This window comes from Coregonus clupeaformis, chromosome 20 (genome assembly GCF_020615455.1).
Source record: "Coregonus clupeaformis isolate EN_2021a chromosome 20, ASM2061545v1, whole genome shotgun sequence".
In the NCBI taxonomy this organism is placed as follows: domain Eukaryota; kingdom Metazoa; phylum Chordata; class Actinopteri; order Salmoniformes; family Salmonidae; genus Coregonus; species Coregonus clupeaformis.
In genome coordinates this window covers 8,341,322-8,362,188 of record NC_059211.1, presented here as the reverse complement: position 1 = coordinate 8,362,188, position 20,867 = coordinate 8,341,322, and the positions used below count along the sequence as shown (strand labels likewise).

General features: G+C 42.9%; 1 protein-coding gene across 1 annotated transcript in view; it reads left to right on the top strand.

Moving 5' to 3' along the window:
* The window catches only part of LOC121533768 (26S proteasome non-ATPase regulatory subunit 1), a 115,963-nt gene that overhangs the window by 56,508 nt on the left and 38,588 nt on the right, over positions 1-20,867 (top strand). Inside the window, exon 17 of the mRNA XM_041839992.2 lies at positions 19,231-19,345. Within this exon, the coding sequence (XP_041695926.2) occupies positions 19,231-19,345 (115 nt within the window). The remainder of the gene's footprint in view (positions 1-19,230; positions 19,346-20,867) is intronic.

Sequence of the window (20,867 nt, the reverse complement as noted above, 5' to 3'; positions counted from 1 at the left end):
ACCAATGATCTAAGATAAGGCAGGGATTTGCCTAGATGAAACTTTGGATTGGAGATGGTTAATGTGAGTCTGGAAGGAGAATTTACGGTCTAACCAGACACCTAGGTATTTGTAGTTGTCCACATATTCTAAGTCAGACCCGCCGAGAGTAGTGATTCTAGTCGGGCGGGTGCGAGCAGCGTTCGATTGAAGAGCATGCATTTAGTTTTACTAGAGTTTAAGAGCAGTTGGAGGCTACGGAAGGAGTGCTGTATGGCATTGAAGCTCGTTTGGAGGTTTGTTAACACAGTGTCCAATGAAGGGCCAGATGTATACAAAATGGTGTCGTCTGCATAGAGGTGGATCCGAGCGTCACCAGCAGCAAGAGCGACGTCATTGATATACACAGAGAATAGAGTCGGCCCGAGAATTGAACCCTGTGGCACCCCCATAGAGACTGCCAGAGGTCCAGACAACAGGCCCTCCGATTTGACACATTGAACTCTATCTGAGAAGTAGTTGGTGAACCAGGCGAGGCAGTCATTTGAGAAACCAAGGCTATTTAGTCTGCCAATAAGAATGCAGTGATTGACGGAGTTGAAAGCCTTGGCCAGGTCGATGAAGACGGCTGCACAGTACTGTCTTTTATCGATTGCGGTTATAATATCGTTTAGGACCTTGAGCGTGGCTGAGGTGCACCCATGACCAGCTCGGAAACCAGATTGCATAGCGGAGAAGGTGCAGTGGGATTCAAAATGGTCGGTGATCTGTTTGTTAACTTGGCTTTCAAGTACTTTCGAAAGGCAGGGCAGGATGGATATAGTTCTGTAACAGTTTGGATCTGGAGGGGGATGACCGCGGCAGCTTTCCAATCTCTGGGGATCTCAGACGATACGAAAGAGAGGTTGAACAGGCTGGTAATAAGGGTTGCGACAATTTCGGCGGCTAATTTTAGCTAGGGGGGGTGGTTAGCCAGGTGGAAAGCATGGCCAGCCATAGCAAAATACTTGTGAGATTTATCGGTACTGACAGTGTTTCCTAGCCTCGGTGCAGTGGGCAGCTGGGAGGAGGTGCTCTTATTCTCCATGGACTTTACAGTGTCCCAAAACTTTTTGGAGTTAGTGCTACAGAATGCACATTTCTGTTTGAAAAAGCTAGCCTTTGCTTTCCTAACTGATTGTGTATATTGGTTACTGACTTCCCTGAAAAGTTGCATATCGCGGGGGCTGTTCGATGCTAATACAGTATGCCACAGGATGTTTTTGTGCTGGTCAAGGGCAGTCAAGTCTGGGGTGAACCAGGGGCTATATCTGTTCTTAGTTCTGCATTTTTTGAATGGGGAAAGCACTTTTAAAGAACAACCAGGCATCCTCTACTGATGGAATGAGGTCAATATCCATCCAGGATACCCGGGCCAGGTCAATTAGAAAGGCCTGCTCGCTGAAGTGTTTTAGGGAGCGTTTGACAGTGATGAGGGGTGGTCGTTTGACCGCGGACCCGTTACGGACGCAGGCAATAAGGCAGTGATCGCTGAGATCCTGGTTGAAGACGGCGGAGGTGTATTCAGAGGGTAAATTAGTCAGGATGAAATCTATGAGGGTGCCCATGTTAACGGATTTAGGGTTGTACCTGGTAGGTTCCTTGATAATTTGTGTGAAATTGAGGGCATCTAGTTTAGATTGTAGGACGGCCGGGGTGTTAAGCATATCCCAGTTTAGGTCACCAAGCAATACAAACTCTGAGGATAGATGGGGGGCAATCAATTCACATATGGTGTCCAGGGCACAGCTGGGGGCTGAGGGGGGTCTGTAGCATGCGGCAACAGTGAGAGGCTTATTTCTGGATTTTTAGAAATAGAAGCTCAATAGTGGATAGTATGATAGAGCTCTGCAGGCTATCTCAACTGTAGATTGCAATTCCGCCCCCTTTGGCAGTTCTGTCTAGGCGGAAAATGTTGTAGATGGGAATGGACATTTCTGAATCTTTGGTGGCCTTCCTAAGCTAGGATTCAGACACTGCTAGAACATCAGGGTTGGTGGAGTGTGCTAACGCAGTGAATAACTCAAACTTCGGGAGGAGGCTTCTGATGTTAACATGCAAGAAACCAAGGCTTTTGCGGTTATAGAAGTCAACAAATGATAGCGCCTGGGGAACAGAGGAGGAATAGAATAAGGATACGGCTAAAGGCTTTAAGAACTGGTCTTCTAGAGTGTTGGGTACAGAGAATAAAAGGGGCAGATTTCCGGGCGTTGTAGAATAGATCCAGGGCATTATGTACAGACAAGGATATGGAAGGCATGAGTACAGTGGAGGTAAACCTAAGCGTTGGGTAACGATGAAAGAGATAGCATCACTGGAGGCACCGATTTGAGCCGGTCTCCGTGTGTGTGGGGGGTGGGACAAAGGAGCTATCTGAGGCAGGTTGAGCAGGACTAGGGGCTCTACAGTGAAATAGTACAATAAGACCTAACCGAAACAGCAAAAGGCAAGGCATATTGACATGGGAGAGAGGCATAAAGCAATCACAGGTGTTATTCGAGAGAGGTAAGACATCAGCTGGTAATGGCGACGAAAGTTTGAGCTGAGGCTAAACAGATAAACAGGATGGGGTACCGTATAAAGGAACAGTCCATCAGGCATCAGCTGTGTAGTTGAGTGATCATAAGGTCCAGTGAACAGCAATAGGTGAATCCGGGAGCAGTTCAGTGGCTGCTACGGCACAGGCGAGCAGGAGGCACGGCTGTTGATTGTGTGTGCTAACGGGCCGGTGCTAGCAGATGGATCTTCGTATTCGTCGCAACGGGAAGCCTGTTGAAACCACATCTGACGATTACGTCGGCAGACCAGGTGTGATGGATCGGCGGGGCTCCCTGTCAACACTAGGAGGTCCCGTCCAGTTGACAGAGAGGTAGATAGCCGGGTGATGGGCCTGGCTCAAGGCTAACTGGGGCTTGCTTCGGGACAGTGGTGATTAGCCAACAACAACAACAGCCATTCGGTTGCAGCTAGCTAGTTGCGATGATCCGGTGTTAAGGTTCAGTGGTTCCGGCAGAAAATCTGATATGCTCTGACTCGATAGCGCGATGTGCAGACTGGCCAATAATTGTCCAGGCTAGAGCTGGCTGGTAGGTAGTGCAGGCCACAGACAATGGTGAAGACCGCTAACGGTGGCTAATAGCAAGTAGCTAGTTAGCTGGCTAGTTTCAGCCGGAGGTTCTAGATAAGAAGGTATAAAGAAATAATAGAATCCGTTCCACATTGGGTGAGGCGGGTTGCAGGAAAGTATATTTAGTCAAAAGATGGAAAGTGAGATTGAGAAATATATACGAAAAATACACAAAAAAACATATCCTTGCATGTGTATATTACTTCCACTGCTGTCTCGTTGCATTACTTTTAAAACCAGATGAAAATCCATAAAGATTAGTAGAAATATGATGTTCCTGAAGTCTACTGTGCTCCTAATGCACCTCAGGTGTCCAGACAGGAGGTGGACCAGACAAGGTATTTTATAAGCTCCCTTTCAGTGCCTGTTTAGCGTCTCAAATCACGGGAGCCGAGAACGTTTCATCTCACTCAGATACTGGGCTAATGAACTTTTGATAGTGCTCTAATTCATGACCACTGGTGTTAAGGACTGCACTACCCCCACTGGCCAAGCAATTGCCTTTTAATTACAGTCAAAGGTCATTCCTGATTCCTGTGTGGATCACATGGATGTTCCTGATCCTCTGATGTAAGGAGTTGCTGAGAGACTTGCTGATAGCACCTCACAGACATCTGTTCTCCACCTTCCTGGACCAACACTGCGAATGCTACTTGAAAACATTATTGAAATAAATACAATTTGAAGTTTCAGCTTACTTAAATATTCAGACCATGACGTGCCCAATTTTTTAGATATCTTCTAGTTATACAGGATAACAATGGACATGTTTTCACTTAGATTTTCTGCCCTTTCTACTCTTGATTAAGTCTGCAGTCATTTCTAATTGGAGTGGGATTGATGGTGCACAAAGAGAAGAGCTGCAAAACTTTCTTATGTCTGTTTGTGGAAAGCAACACTACATACAGTGGGGAAAAAAAGTATTTAGTCAGCCACCAATTGTGAAAGTTCTCCCACTTAAAAAGATGAGAGAGGCCTGTAATTTTCATCATAGGTACACGTCAACTATGACAGACAAATTGAGATTTTTTCTCTCCAGAAAATCACATTGTAGGATTTTTTATGAATTTATTTGCAAATTATGGTGGAAAATAAGTATTTGGTCACCTACAAACGAGCAAGATTTCTGGCTCTCACAGACCTGTAACTTCTTCTTTAAGAGGCTCCTCTGTCCTCCACTCGTTACCTGTATTAATGGCACCTGTTTGAACTTGTTATCAGTATAAAAGACACCTGTCCACAACCTCAAACAGTCACACTCCAAACTCCACTATGGCCAAGACCAAAGAGCTGTCAAAGGACACCAGAAACAAAATTGTAGACCTGCACCAGGCTGGGAAGACTGAATCTGCAATAGGTAAGCAGCTTGGTTTGAAGAAATCAACTGTGGGAGCAATTATTAGGAAATGGAAGACATACAAGACCACTGATAATCTCCCCTCGATCTGGGGCTCCACGCAAGATCTCACCCCGTGGGGTCAAAATGATCACAAGAACGGTGAGCAAAAATCCCAGAACCACACAGGGGACCTAGTGAATGACCTGCAGAGAGCTGGGACCAAAGTAACAAAGCCTACCATCAGTAACACACTACGCCGCCAGGGACTCAAATCCTGCAGTGCCAGACGTGTCCCCCTGCTTAAGCCAGTACATGTCCAGGCCCGTCTGAAGTTTGCTAGAGTGCATTTGGATGATCCAGAAGAGGATTGGGAGAATGTCATATGGTCAGATGAAACCAAAATAGAACTTTTTGGTAAAAACTCAACTCGTCGTGTTTGGATGACAAAGAATGCTGAGTTGCATCCAAAGAACACCATACCTACTGTGAAGCATGGGGGTGAAAACATCATGCTTTGGGGCTTTTTTCGGCAAAGGGACCAGGACGACTGAGGAATGGGCCAAAATACCAGCAACAGTGTGTGAAAACCTTGTGAAGACTTACAGAAAACGTTTGACTTGTGTCATTGCCAACAAAGGGTATATAACAAAGTATTGAGAAACTTTTGTTATTGACCAAATACTTATTTTCCACCATAATTTGCTAATAAATTCATTAAAAATCCTACAATGTGATTTTCTGGATTTTTTCCCCTCATTTTGTCTGTCATAGTTGACGTGTACCTATGATGAAAATTACAGGCCTCTCTCATCTTTTTAAGTGGGAGAACTTGCACAATTGGTGGCTGACTAAATACTTTTTTTCCCCACTGTAGGTGCTTTTCATGACTCATTAACCTTGACTCATTAACCTTAGTGTTTCCCTGCTTCTGTCACCTACTATGTGTGCCTCTTCACTGGCCTTCTCTGGAGGCTGAGAGTGGAAGGGATGGATTGATCTGGCGCTACTGTGCTTTTTAGTTTTTCCTGTTCTCTAAGCGTCAGACATCGTCTGGACGTCTGGTGAAATGAAACATGAGGTGTGCACTAGGGTTGGGTGATGTCATTCAAAATAAAGCTGTGATAGAGAATCACCTATAGACTCTGATTTTCACAATTGTTCCCATTTGAAAGCTGCAACTTTAGGACAAACACTTTATTAAATAAGCCTTTTTGGGATATACTCTTCATAACTTTGACTTGTCTTAAAGGTATGCTTTGGGATTTTGGCAATGAGGCTCTTTATCTACTTCCCTAGAGTCAGATGAACTCGTGGATATCATTTTTATGTCACTGTGTCCAGTATGAAGGAAGTAGGAGGTAGTTTTGTGAGCCAATGCTGATTAGCATTATCGCAATGATTATCTGCTAGCACTTCCAGTCCAGGCCTTGACATTAACCTTTTTTAGCCACTTGTCCTTCAGACAAGTAGGACAGACTCTTTAATTGTCCGAAAGCTGAAGTCACTTTTCCCCAAAATAAAATAAAAAAGGACTTTAACATTTTTCGGAAAACTTCCCAAATGTTCCTCAAAACAAAATACTCTAGACACGGGGGGATCTTTTTGTGTCTGTAAAATGAATTATGTGAAAAATGTCGGGGGAAGTGCTTTTATGCGCAAATATTGATATAGTAACCATCATATCGAAGTAAACTTGAAGTCATGCAATGACGTGTGATCCTCCCACTACCACTCATTGGGAAAGCATGCAGTTTGTTAGGTTACAGATTAAATAAATTATGATGAACTTCACAGGGTGGTGAAAGTGCAAGGTGATGCGTTTGATGCTCCTTTCCAATAAATATCGAAGGTCTTATTCTGGTGACATGAGAATCGATGCTTGGCTGCCGTTTGACTAATAAAAATAATCTCGCTCTCATCATGTAGGCTATACGTGCGCTCTAGCCAACAGCACGCAGATAGCGCTGTTGGCTAGCGCGCACATGCCAATACCAGAGTGGGCACACTCGCTATATAGCGCTTTTTTTGTGTGTGAGAAAACCAGAGTTAAAACTCAGATGGAAACCCATTTAACTTGTATTTTTTTATTGGGAATTTAACTGCAAAAGGTATTTTATGTGCGCTACGTCGTCACGCACAGCCTTATATCTGCAACAAGTCCATTTGATGGAAACACATCTCTGGTAGGAAAATGCGCATATTGCTTTTATGTGGATTTTAGAATACTTGCATGAAAATCTGTCGCCAATTGGATATAAACCTAGCTAGTGACAAAATATATTTAGTGGAGCCAAATCTTTTCGAATAACCTATTCCACTCTGGTGGAGTTGTGGCACGAAAGAGATGTGTAGTAGCCTAGGACTATCTGGCTATCTTTGTGTCTGTGTGTGATGAAGCGCGCAGATGGAACAAGTGACACAGTCAACGAGCCTCGAGCCTTGATGGCTGTGCGTCTTGTGATGGGTTGTAAATCATCATGGGCTGCAGAGCAACTGTGCTGTCCTCAAAACTGGATAATTATAAACTGATTTGCATTTTTGCCTCCATCCTGCTCTCTCATTAGGCCTAGGCTACTATATGCTTTTTAGGTAGGGTGCACATTGCTAGAATAATATGGAAATAGGCCTAGGCCAACTACACATCATTTATTTCATACGTTTTCCTAAGCTGTAGCCTAAGTTTTCTTTAGACTCCTCGTTTGATTTTTCCATCTTGGTATTGTTTGCTCAATTTCACTTCTTGTGGCCTAAAATATGTCATTCAAAATAAATCTGTGATTGAGAATAGCAGACTCCGATTTACATAATTATTCCCATTTAAAAGCTGCAACTTTAGGACATTAAACACTTTATGAATAGTTTGGAAAATACTCTTCATAACTTCAATTTGTCTTAATGCTTTTAGGATATTTCAATTAAATCAAATCAAATAGTCCGGGTAGCCATGATTAGCTGTTCAGGAGTCTTATGGCTTGGGGGTAGAAGCTGTTAAGAAGCCTTTTGGACCTAGACTTGGCGCTCCGGTACCGCTTGCTGTGCGGTAGCAGAGAGAACAGTCTATGACTAGGGTGGCTGGAGTCTTTGATCATTTTTAGGGCCTTCCTCTGACACCGCCTGGTATAGAGGTCCTGGATGGCAGGAAGCTTGGCCCCAGTGATGTACTGGGCCGTACGCACTACCCTCTGTAGTGTCTTGCAGTCGGAGGCCGAGCAATTGCCATACCAGGCAGTGATGCAACCAGTCAGGATGCTCTCAATGGTGCAGCTGTAGATCTTTTTGAGGATCTGAGGACCCATGCCAAATATTTTCAGTCTCCTGAGGGGGAATAGGCTTTGTCGCGCCCTCCTCACGACTGTCTTGGTGTGTTTGGACCATGATAGTTTGTTGGTGATGTGGACACCAAGGAATTTGAAGCTCTCAACCTGTTCCACTACAGCCCTGTAGATGAGAATGGGGACGTGCTCAGTCCTCTTTTTTTTCCTGTAGTCCACAATCATCTCCTTTGTCTTGATCACGTTGAGGGAGAGGTTGTTATCCTGGCACCACACGGCCAGGTCTCTGACCTCCCTATAGGCTGTCTCATCGTTGTCGGTGATCAGGCCTACCACTGTTGTGTCGTCAGCAAACTTAATGATGGTGTTGGAGTCGTGCCTGGCCATGCAGTCATGGGTGAACAGGGAGTACAGGAGGGGACTGAGCACGCACCCCTGAGGGGCACCCGTGTTGAGGATCAGCGTGGCAGATGTGTTGTTACCTACCCTTACCACCTGGGGGCGGCCCGTCAGGAAGTCCAGGATCCAGTTGCAGAGGGAGGTGTTCAGTCCCGGGGTCCTTAGCTTAGTGATGAGCTTTGAGGGCACTATGGTGTTGAACGCTGAGCTGTAGTCAATGAATAGCATTATCACATAGGTCTTCCTCTTGTCCATGTGGGAAAGGGCAGTGTGGAGTGCCATAGAGATTGCATCATCTGTGGATCTGTTGGGGTGGTATGCAAATTGGAGTGGGTCTAGGGTTTCTGGGATAATGGTGTTGATGTGAGCCATGACCAGCCTTTCAAAGCACTTCATGGCCACAGACGTGAGTGCTACGGGTCGGTAGTCATTTAGGCAGGTTCTTAGTGTTCTTGGGCACAGGGACTATGGTGGTCTGCTTGAAACATGTTGGTATTACAGACTCAGTCAGGGACATGTTGAAATTGTCAGTGAAGACACTTGCCAGTTGGTCAGTGCATGCTCAGAGTACACGTCCTGGTAATACGTCTGGCCCTGTTGCCTTGTGAATGTTGACCTGTTTAAAGGTCTTACTCACATCGGCTACAGAGAGCTTGATCACAAGTCATCCGGAACAGCTGATCCTCTCATGCATGCTTCAGTGTTGCTTGCCTCGAAGCGAGCATTGAAGTGATTTAGCTCGTCTGGTAGGCTTGTATCACTGGGCAGCTCGCGGCTGTGCTTCCCTTTGTAGTCTGTAATAGTTTTCTAGCCCTGCCACATCCGACGAGCGTCAGAGCCGGTGTAGTACGATTTAAATCTTAGTCCTGTATTGACTCTTTGCCTGTTTGATGGCTCGTCGGAGGGCATAGCGGGATTTCTTATAAGCGTCCGAGCTTTGTATGAGTCTCTGTGTGTGGAATAAAGGTGGTCTAGAGTTTTTTTCCCTCTGGTTGCACATTTAACATGCTGGTAGAAATGAGGTAGAACGGATTTAAGTTTCCCTGCATTAAAATCCCCGGCCACTAGGAGCGCTGCCTCTGGATGAGCGTTTTCCTGTTTACTTATGGCCTTATACAGCTCATTGAATGCAATCGTAGTGCCTGCATCGGTTTGTGGTGGTAAATAGACAGCTACGAAAAATATAGATGAAAACTCTCATGGTAAATAGTGTGGTCTACAGCTTACCATGAGATACTCTACCTCAGGCGAGCAAAACCTCGAGACTTCCTTAGTATAAGATTTTATGCACCAGCTGTTGTTTACAAATATACACAGACCGCCACCCCTTGTCTTACCGGAGTCAGCCGTTCTATCGTGCTGATGTAGCGTATATCCCGCCAACTGTATGTTATCCATGTCGTTGTTCAGCCACGACTCAGTGAAACATAAGATATTACAGTTTTTAATGTCCCGTTGGTAGGATAACCGTAATCTTAGGTCGTCTAATTTATTTTCAAATGATTGAACATTGGCAAATAGGCTTGATGGAAGAGGCAGTTTACTCGCCGTCGGACCCCGACCTACGTCCACGATATCTCTGTCTCTTTCTCATGCGAATGACAGGGATTTGGGCCTTGTCGGGTGTCTGTAGGATATCCTTCGTGTCTGACTCGTTGAAGAAAAAATCTTTGTCCAATACGAGGTGAGTAATCACTGTCCTGATATCCAAAAGCTATTTTTGGTCATAAGAGACGGTGGCAGAAACATTATGTACAGAATAAATTACAAATAACGCGAAAAAACACACATAATAGTACAATTGGTTAGAGGGCTGTAAAACTGCGTCATTCTCACTCATCAATTAGTAGGATTAGGCTTTTGGTCGTTTGGTTCGCAAATTGAAAGGAGGGATTTTTTTTCAGCCTCGCATGCATGCATAATTTCTGTCTCATAATGCTTTGCTCAACTGTAAGGTTTGTTCAAATTTCTCATTTGATTTTTATATCTTGCTATTGTTTCTTCTATCTCTCTCATGATTACCTTAGGCCTCTCATGTTTTGGGGATATTGAAAAACAACTTAACTTTCTGAGATAGCCTAGAACTCCGTTAGATTAATTCATTGTTTGATCATGAAATAGCGCCTCAGGAGAAATCTAACATGCATTAAACTGAAAGAGTGGTGTAATAGGCCAAGTCATCTTCATATCAAATGGAGAGAAAATTGACTTTGGCTATTGGCCCAGATCATCCAACATTCGATCAAAACATATTTACTGACCAGATTTTTTGCGCTGCTTTGGTGAGACTCTTCGCTCTGTCTGCGTTGTTCTTTTGCTTTGTGTAAATATAATATATTTATTGAAATAGGCTATAGCAAATAGGAATATGGGCAATTTACTCAATGTCAACCATGCACTGTCACGCTGTGCGTTGCCTGATCCAATTCTGACCGAAGTAATTGTTTTATATTTTTGTGCGATTTTGTATTTTTAAAAGATTTTACTTGTCCATTCGGACAACTGAAATCTCTTCTGTTTTTTTTTACTTGCCCCGGACAAGCCTTAATGTCCTGCAGTCATTACGCAACTTCCTTCAAACTGCACGCAAAGTCATAAAAATGGGATCCACGAGTTCATCTGACTCTGGGGAAGTAGACAAAGGGCTTCATTGCCAAAATCCCGAAGTATCCCTTTATTGCTTTTGATAGGCTATTTTAATTAGTAGCTTTTGAACGTTCTTCGCAACAGTAAGTAGGAAGGATGCATACATAATTTATTTTTTAATAGTCTAAGCTTTGCTCAACTGTAAGATTTGTTCAAACTACTCGTTAGATTTTTCTATTTTGCTATTGTTTGTTCTACCTCTCTCATTACCTTAGCCCTATCATGTTTTTTAAGTTATTCAGAAACCACTTTAAACTTTCAGAGAGAGCCTAGAACGCCGTTGGCTAAAATAATTGTTTAATCATGAAGTAGCGAGGTGGGTGGCGGCGGGAGAAAGCCAGCATGCATAAAAACCAGTCATATTCATATCAAATGGACAGAAAATACAAAATCTGGCTTTTATAGAGTGTCAGCTATAAGGTGTTTGGCTAAATGGCCCAGATCATCCGACATTGAGAGAGAAAAAAACTAACATATATTTTCTGACTGGACATTTTGCACTGCTTTGGTGAAAGTCTTAGCACTTTGCATGGCCCTGCTTTGAGCTGCCAGGTCATCTCTTGCATTTTTTAATTGTTTATAACATATTTATTGAAATATGTTATGCAGGCTATAGCAAAGGAATATGCCACTTTGCATGGCCCTGCTTTGAGCTGCCAGGTCATCTCTTTACTGTGTGGTGCCAGTCAAGTTGAAATAGGTTATACAGTACATCGTCTGTCACATCACAATGTCGTCACTATCAACGATGGCTGTCAATCATCTTCGATATCCGTTACTATCGTAATATCGCTGAACCCTAGTGTGCACACACAGACATATTTTACACTCACGGTCAGAATGTACAGCTAACTCCTGGAGCATTCAGTTTAACTCAATGTGTATGAATGGCTCTAAATGTGACCGACCGCCTTGATTCGGTCTTATGTAGCAACATTTGAAATTGTGTTTTTTTACATTGGATAAAAGCAGAGACACAGAGCTACAAAATGGTATATCATACACTGCATTTGAGGAACAATGGGAAAGTAATTCTACTCTTCTCACTTTTGAGAAAATGGCCCTTGAATGTTTTGGTACCTACTGGAGAGCTCTTCTTTGTTTACACCCATTCGGCATCGTTCACATCCTCTTAAGCTTTACCCCCACCCATCTCGTTTCGCTCTCGGAGCGTTCAGAGCGCACACTGGACGCTCTGGCCGATGAGTAGGGTTGATCCAAGCGTTCTGACCTCACAACGGCAGTCAAGCACCCAAGCTAACTGGCTAACATTGGCTAGCTTGCTAGCTACTTCCTGACACAAATGAGAGAACACCCCACTGACCATTTTACTCGCCCTAGCAAAGCTGGTTAGGCTGTTTTCATGTTATCCAGAGCGTTGGAGACTGTAACTGTGCTGCTGGCAACAATTTAATTATGCTTTTTTGCCAACGTTTACTGACACCGGCCATACAGTGGGGAAAAAAAGTATTTAGTCAGCCACCAATTGTGCAAGTTCTCCCACTTAAAAAGATGAGAGAGGCCTGTAATTTTCATCATAGGTACACGTCAACTATGACAGACAAAATGAGAATTTTTTTCCTGAAAATCACATTTGTAGGATTTTTAATGAATTTATTTTCAAATTATGGTGGAAAATAAGTATAGAGCAGTGATGTTTGGGGCTGTCGCTGGGCAACACAGACTTTCAACTCCCTCCAAAGATTTTCTATGGGGTTGAGATCTGGAGATTGGCTAGGCCACTCCAGGACCTTGAAATGCTTCTTACGAAGCCACTCCTTCGTTGCCCGGGCGGTGTGTTTGGGATCATTGTCATATTGTCATGCTGAAAGACCCAGCCACGTTTCATCTTCAATGCCCTTGCTGATGGAAGGAGGTTTTCACTCAGAATCTCACGATACATGGCCCCATTCATTCTTTCCTTTACACGGATCAGTCGTCCTGGTCCCTTTGCAGAAAAACAGCCCCAAAGCATGATGTTTCCACCCCCATGCTTCACAGTAGGTATGGTGTTCTTTGGATGCAACTCAGCATTATTTGTCCTCCAAACACGACGAGTTGAGTTTTTACCAAAAAGTTCTATTTTGGTTTCATCTGACCATATGACATTCTCCCAATCCTCTTCTGGATCATCCAAATGCACTCTAGCAAACTTCAGACGGGCCTGGACATGTACTGGCTTAAGCAGGGGGACACGTCTGGCACTGCAGGATTTGAGTCCCTGGCGGCGTAGTGTGTTACTGATGGTAGGCTTTGTTACTTTGGTCCCAGCTCTCTGCAAGTCATTCACTAGGTCCCCCCGTGTGGTTCTGGGATTTTTGCTCACCGTTCTTGTGATCATTTTGACCCCACGGGGTGAGATCTTGCGTGGAGCCCCAGATCGAGGGAGATTATCAGTGGTCTTGTATGTCTTCCATTTCCTAATAATTGCTCCCACAGTTGATTTCTTCAAACCAAGCTGCTTACCTATTGCAGATTCAGTCTTCCCAGCCTGGTGCAGGTCTATAATTTTGTTTCTGGTGTCCAGCTCTTTGGTCTTGTGGACAGGTGTCTTTTATACTGATAACAAGTTCAAACAGGTGCCATTAATACAGGTAACGAGTGGAGGACAGAGGAGCCTCTTAAAGAAGAAGTTACAGGTCTGTGAGAGCCAGAAATCTTGCTTGTTTGTAGGTGACCAAATACTTATTTTCCACCATAATTTGCAAATAAATTCATTAAAAATCCTACAATGTGATTTTCTGGAGAAAAAAAATCTCAATTTGTCTGTCATAGTTGACGTGTACCTATGATGAAAATTACAGGCCTCTCTCATCTTTTTAAGTGGGAGAACATGCACAATTGGTGGCTGACTAAATACTTTTTTCCCCCACTGTATTCAATTGATGTTGAGCGTTCGTAAATTAATCAGTTATTCTGCGCTCTGGCATACTCAGACTGAATTTACGAACACACCTGAAATTGTTACTTGCATAGTGGAGTCTTTTGTTAAGACATGTAGCAAGCTAGCTAGGTAAACAATGAACCATAATCCCAACTCATGGTGTTACTACCCTGCATGAATTTGCAGGTAACTAACCAACCAGGTTACATTTTAGCTAGCTAACATTAGGCTATAACTAGCAAAGCAAATGGTTCTGAGATTCGAATAATAAGATCATACACGTAACGTTAGTTAGCGAGCCAGCCAGCCAACTAACGTTAGCTAGCTAGCTAACAGTACGCTTTAACTTGAAATGAAAACAACCTTTTTGTCAAAATTAGAAATGTGTAATATCTGAAAATGTAGCTAGCTAGACTATTTTACCTGTATACATCATGGATGGACGCGTCTCCCTCACGGATGCCATGGTTGCCCTTAGTTTGAGGATGTAATCCGGAGACAGGTTTTTTCTCCATCTCCTTAGCTATCATACTCTAATTCCACTGATTTCAAAACTCGGTCCTCCAGGAAGTGGAGAGCAACATTTATGCAGTTTACCTACGCAATATTTTTTGTTTTTAAAGCCGCGTTAGACAGGAATACCTACACATACTGACCAGCTCAAATAGACAGAAGCGTGCTATATGGCAGACCAATCCAAACTCATCTCTCGGCATGTCCTGCCCACTCATTATCTCAGCCAATCATGGCTAGCGGGAAGGTTGCTGTCTTTTTTTGTGGCTAAACCAACTAGGCTCGTAATTTAACAATTGTATTTGTATTTACAGATGGCATACAAGTTTGTTATTAAGGCACATGAAAGTTCACATGTTCCAGAAGGCATTTCTGCCCAAAAAATGATTTTACGTTCAAATGGCTCTCCTGTGAAGTAGTGACCCATGACGTCTAGTTTATTTATCTGCATTAGCAAAGCGAAAGGCACATTCAACCTCAAGCCATTGCATTGCTATTCAATGGTCGTAAACCTTACATTTAGAAAGCATTGGATCATTGGCAAGTTCATATTTTACCATACCCTCATTCATATTTTGTAAACATTAGCTTGATGGATGAGAATTGTGTCATTGACAATTTTGCGACTGGCAGGAATGTTTTGTTTAGCCATACAATAGACTATATAGGCTATCTGACGACCCTATCCACAAAGCCTGTGTTTGGCCACAGGTCTCGCTGTACACCCTAGAAGTTGCAGTTGATCCAAGAATAGATTTGTGGTAGTCATATACAGTTGAAGTCGGAAGTTTACAGACAATTTAGCCAGATACATTTAAACTCAGTTTGTCACAATTCCTGACATTTAATCCTAGTAAAAATTCTCTGTCTTAGGTCAGTTAGGATCAACACTTTATTTTAAGAATATGAAATGTCAGAATAATAGTAGAGAGAATGATTTATTTCAGCTTTTATTTATTTCATCACATTCCCAGTGGGTCAGAAGTTTACATACACTCAATTAGTATTTGGTAGCATTGCCTTTTAAATTGTTTAACTTGGGTCGGTAGCATTGCCTTTAAATTGTTTAACTTGGGTCAAACGTTTCGGGTAGCCTTCCACAAGCTTCCCACAATAAGTTGGGTGAATTTTGGCCCATTCCTCCTGACAGAGCTGGTGTAACTGAGTCAGGTTTGTAGGCCTCCTTGCTCGCACATGCTTTTTCAGTTCTGCCCACATATTTTCTATAGGATTGAGGTCAGGGCTTTGTTATGGCCAATCCAATACCTTGACTTTGTTGTCCTTAAGCCATTTTGCCACAACTTTGGAAGTATGCTTGGGGTCATTGTCCATTTGGAAGACCCATTTGCGACCAAGCTTTAACTTCCTGACTGATGTCTTGAGATGTTGCTTCAATATATCCACATAATTTTCCTTCCTCATGATGCCATCTATTTAGTGAAGTGCACCAGTCCCTCCTGCAGCAAAGCACCCCCACAGCATGATGCTGCCACCCCCGTGCTTCACGGTTGGGATGGTGTTCTTCGGCTTGCAAGCAACCCCCTTTTTCCTCCAAACATAACGATGGTCATTATGGCCAAACCGTTCTATTTTTCTTTCATCAGACCAGAGGACATTTCACCAAAAGGTACGATCTTTGTCCCCATGTGCAGTTGCAAACCGTAATCTGGCTTTGTTATGGAGGTTTTGGAGCAGTGGCTTCTTCCTTGCTGAGCGGCCTTTGAGGTTATGTCGATATAGGACTCGTTTTACTGTGGATATAGATACTTTTGTACCTGTTTCCTCCAGCATCTTCACACGGTCCTTTGCTGTTGTTCTAGGATTGATTTGCACTTTTTGCACCAAAGTACGTTCATCTCTAGGAGACAGAACACGTCTGCTTCCTGAGCTATATGACGGCTGCGTGGTCCCATGGTGTTTATACTTGCATACTATTGTTTGTACAGATGAACGTGGTACTTCAGGCATTTGGAAATTGCTCCCAAGGATGAACCAGACTTGTGGAGGTCTACAAATTTTTTTCTGAGGTCTTGGCTGATTTCTTTTGATTTTCCCATGATGTCAAGCAAAGAGGTCCTGAGTTTGAAGGTAGGCCTTGAAATACATCCACAGGTACACCTCCAATTGACTCAAATTATGTCAATTAGCCTATCAGAAGCTTCTATAGCCATGACATCATTTTCTGGAATTTTCCAAGCTGTTTAAAGGCACAGTCAACTTAGTGTATGTAAACTTCTGACCCACTGGAATTGTGAAACAGGGAATTATAAGTGAAATAATCTGTCTGTAAACAATTGTTGGAAAAATTACTTGTGTCATGCACAAAGTAGATGTCCTAACCGACTTGCTAAAACTATAGTTTGTTAACAAGAAATGTGTGGAGTGGTTGAAAAACGAGTTTTAATGACTCCAACCTAAGTTTATGTAAACGTCCGACTTCAACTGTATCTACCAGAATAGCATCTCATATCCCTGCTGGTGAAATTGAAAGGCGATCCAGATCTTCCAGTGATTGCCATTTGTGATCAAATAATGCCCTTGTTGGCCAGTTGAGATGAGATGCTAAATCCAAACAGGCCAGTTGACATTAGGCCGCCGGAATTCGCCACTGCGTTAATGGAGAAGACTGAATGAAAGACCCTGGGAGGCTTAGCGGTTTATGTGCATAGAACCGTCTGGATTTTATCATTGACACTGAAACAGTGTTTCAGACCCTTTCTTAGGACCCTAATGGGGTTTTGTGAGTTAGTAGCATGGGAGTCATGGAGAGGGATTTGCTACATCGACGATGATGCTTGTTTTTTGGAGAAAGCTAAGGAGTCTGTTTTATAGGGGATTGGTTTACCGCCTATCGTTTTTTGAGTGAATGACGATTAATACCTGACTGATAGACTCCCAATTACCATTAAAGGGAACTGAACCTTTCTGGGAAATCTGAAGGCACATGGTAATCTGATCGGTTTTACCATTCATGCCGAGGCAATGTTGGTCTTATCAATGGCCTTTCACAGCATAGCAGGCTGTATAACACACTCAATATGATGCTGCTTACCTCATCCCATTGTGTCAATTGTTTGCTCCCTTATGGTTTCAACCATGTCTGTACCTGACAGACTGCCTAATTCAAGACATTATGACAGGCTATGCTGTAATACATTTCCAACACTGGTAATATAGCACACATTATAGTGATTTAAGTAAGAAGTGACTTGTACTATTATGTCACTACTTTGGAGGAAATCCCTCTCTTTCTCAGGCAGTATTATTCCATACCAGTTGTAATTTATTGCATTCCCCTTTTTGTGACCAAATATGATTCATTAAACATTCCATGTAGCTGACAGGTTTGGCTAACTGTTGGCAGGAATTTTCGCTAAAAGACGCACTGGAACACACTGTACAGGCTACAATCCACAGCTCATTTGCATTTTTTAAGTTCCACTTTCGTTTTCCCTCCTTGCGCTCTGATTCGTTCAAGGTTGAAAGCCATCCGCAACTTTAGAAGAATTGGGAAAGATGGCGACTGCTCGCAAGTGATGATTGGCCACTGACTGTTTTTGGCAGATCGTCGGCCATCTGTGTCCTCTCTTAAGACCTACCTGTCTTGTTCCAGCAACAGTCGGTGTAGCCCAGATGTGCCTTCTCTATCCGGTCCCACTTCATTCCTCTTAGAACAGAGCCCATTAAATTCACTTCACATCTCAAGCGCATAATGGCAAATGGCCCTTACCCTAACGGCACATTAAGTGCATTAAGTAAAGATGCAGTTACGAGAGGTTAGGGTCCCAAATCTACATCCCCTTGTCTCCGCCCGTATATCCCACACTTTTCTTACCTCTATATTCTCACCCCATACTCCTGTAAGGGTTCTACTGTCCCACCCTGAACAGGGAAGGCGGAGGGGTAGGATGGGAGAGGGATCGACCATAATCACCTTGTGTAAATTGTTTAAAGAAACCATCTTGACACAGCTGCCTGGACTGAGTTTGCAAAAGGTATTTGAGTCTTGGTTCAAAACGAGGCTCCTCATAGTGAGACAGTTGGGCCTGTGGAAGCCAGGAAAATGTGATGGGGAAGAAGCCCTGGCATTTACATGTGAAACACAAGATGGTCAAATGTAGTGGATTGGAAAGGTTAGCCAGAATATTCACTTCATTACACTGGTGGTGTTAAGACTTGAAGTAACATTCTGCCAAAATACACCGTAAATTTGCATGGGGCACAGTTTTCTGCCCACATGTAAAAATCCCATCACCTAAATTACGGTGATCTTGATTATTATTTAATAAAAAAACATTCTTTATTAACATTGACTGTTGGGTGGACGTTATAATGTTTCAGTGTGCTCGTTCTTTTTGTAAGACTAAAAGGGATTTTGACAAATATAGTGAACGAGTTAAGAGGCTGGCGTCGCCCCAGCTGTACGTCTTAATTGACTTTGCTCAGTCTTCACTTAAGTCAGCAAAGAAATAACAATTTATACTTAGCAGATAATTTTTGTTTCCATTCTGCACTAGACCCATGCCATTATACTTCAAGCCAAAGATTTCAATCTAGCAAAATGGTTAAGCACAAGGTTTTCCCTTTCCCATACAGCACCCCCAGATAAAATGCATAAAGAGAGGTGTTATAAATATAAATCACTACCCCTATTTCACACAGCACACTTCCAAGTTCCCCCCTCCAACACCGGTTCAGAGTTAGGTTGTTGCAATTCCTTTGATGTGCTGTAGCTTTGAGCCACCTATCACTTGTACAATTATTCTATAATGATATTAAAGCCTCGGACCTGGTGCCAATTAGATTAGTTCTTATAGAATGACCCGCAATGTCTTCAAAGATGTCTGAGACAGTTTAACAATAATAATGATAATAATAATAATAATAATGATTTATATTAGTAATGGATTTTTATTAGGCCTTTTTACATTGTTTGTGTGCAAGGCGCAAGACCATTGCTCTGATGTTTGATGTAAATAACAATGAGCGTAACTGAATTACAATGTCTTTCTCTTTCTCTGTGTGTGTACAGGACCCCAGATCAGTGCCCTAGTGTGGTGTCCCTCCTGTCAGAGAGCTACAACCCCCATGTGCGCTGCGGGGCTGCCATGGCCCTGGGCATCTGCTGTGCCGGGACAGGCAACAAGGTGAGTGCCCCTTCTTCCACGTCATGTACATCCTTTCCCGACCGACCTCCCTCCCTCCCTCACCTCTCTGTGAACAACCTGCAAATTCTATTGTCCAGTCCAAAATCAGCCCATAGGCTTACCTGGAGACACTTCTTAATGCAGCCTCATGAATCTAAAATAATTAAAAGGGTCTATGAAATATTGTGAAAGCTCCTCCTAGTCTGCCACAGGGCTGTGTTGTATCCCTCCCACACACCATGCGTGTAGCAAAATAACGTAAGTCAACATGATTTAAATGTGTTTTCGGAAGGGCTGTGGTCACCATTCAAGGAATACATTAAATATATACATGTCTTGGTAGTGGGGAGCAATTGTATTGTTTTTTTCACAGATCCATTATTTTAGCAACCCTATATTCTTGGCAGCCCTGGTGTGAAGGGGAGGATTGGCAGAGCACACTGTCATATGACCCTAAATATTTTTATGTGCTACTTGGAATTACAATTTAAGAGGACCAGTGATTCTACAGCTAAAAATAATAATAATCTCACATCTGTGCTGTTTGGGAGCGATGTTGTTGGACTACATATTGTTGTTTCCTCTTCAAGTGATACATTGTATCATTTCGCTTGACCGTGAGAGCCACAAGTTCTTTCAAGTTTCTCAGTGTATATTCTGAAGGTTTGCATTAAAATAAAGTGTGTAGCCTACTACATATCACTGGCGTAGCCTATAGGCCTACTATTACATTTTTTTCACAGCATCTGACCTGATTGGATCCCCCTCACCTACTGAACAAACATGCTATACAGTGCAAAGCCCGCCACATGATCTCCAGCCCAGACCACCCACTCCACCGCTGCTTTGATCTCCCATCAGGTCAGGGAAATCAGACAATTAAATAGCGCACACTGGCCTCTCGGGGATCCGGGGGGGACGGGGGTGGTATGCCGATCACTGGGATGACTGCCCAACTTGGGATGGGGAGGGGCTTTAGCGGGGGAATTGGTGGAGAACAATTGGAGGGTTACTTAGTAGCAATGCAAATATCATTGTACAGCTATATGGACACTCAGTCACTATGGTATTTTCTATTGGTAAATTTACAAATATATATATATATATCTATATCTATAAAATGATAAATAGATTTGAAACGTGTAATGGCTTAGCAGATAATAACAAAAGAAGAACAATATTTACATGGCTCAAAGAGAAGGAATATAATATATATTGTTTACAGGAAACTCATTCAACAATTCTAGATGAAGTTGCGTGGAAAAAGGAATGGGGGGACGAAATATACAGTGGGGGAAAAAAGTATTTAGTCAGCCACCAATTGTGCAAGTTCTCCCACTTAAAAAGATGAGAGAGGCCTGTAATTTTCATAATAGGTACACGTCAACTATGACAGACAAATTGAGGGAAAAAAATCCAGAAAATCACATTGTAGGATTTTTAATGAATTTATTTGCAAATTATGGTGGAAAATAAGTATTTGGTCACCTACAAACAAGCAAGATTTCTGGCTCTCACAGAC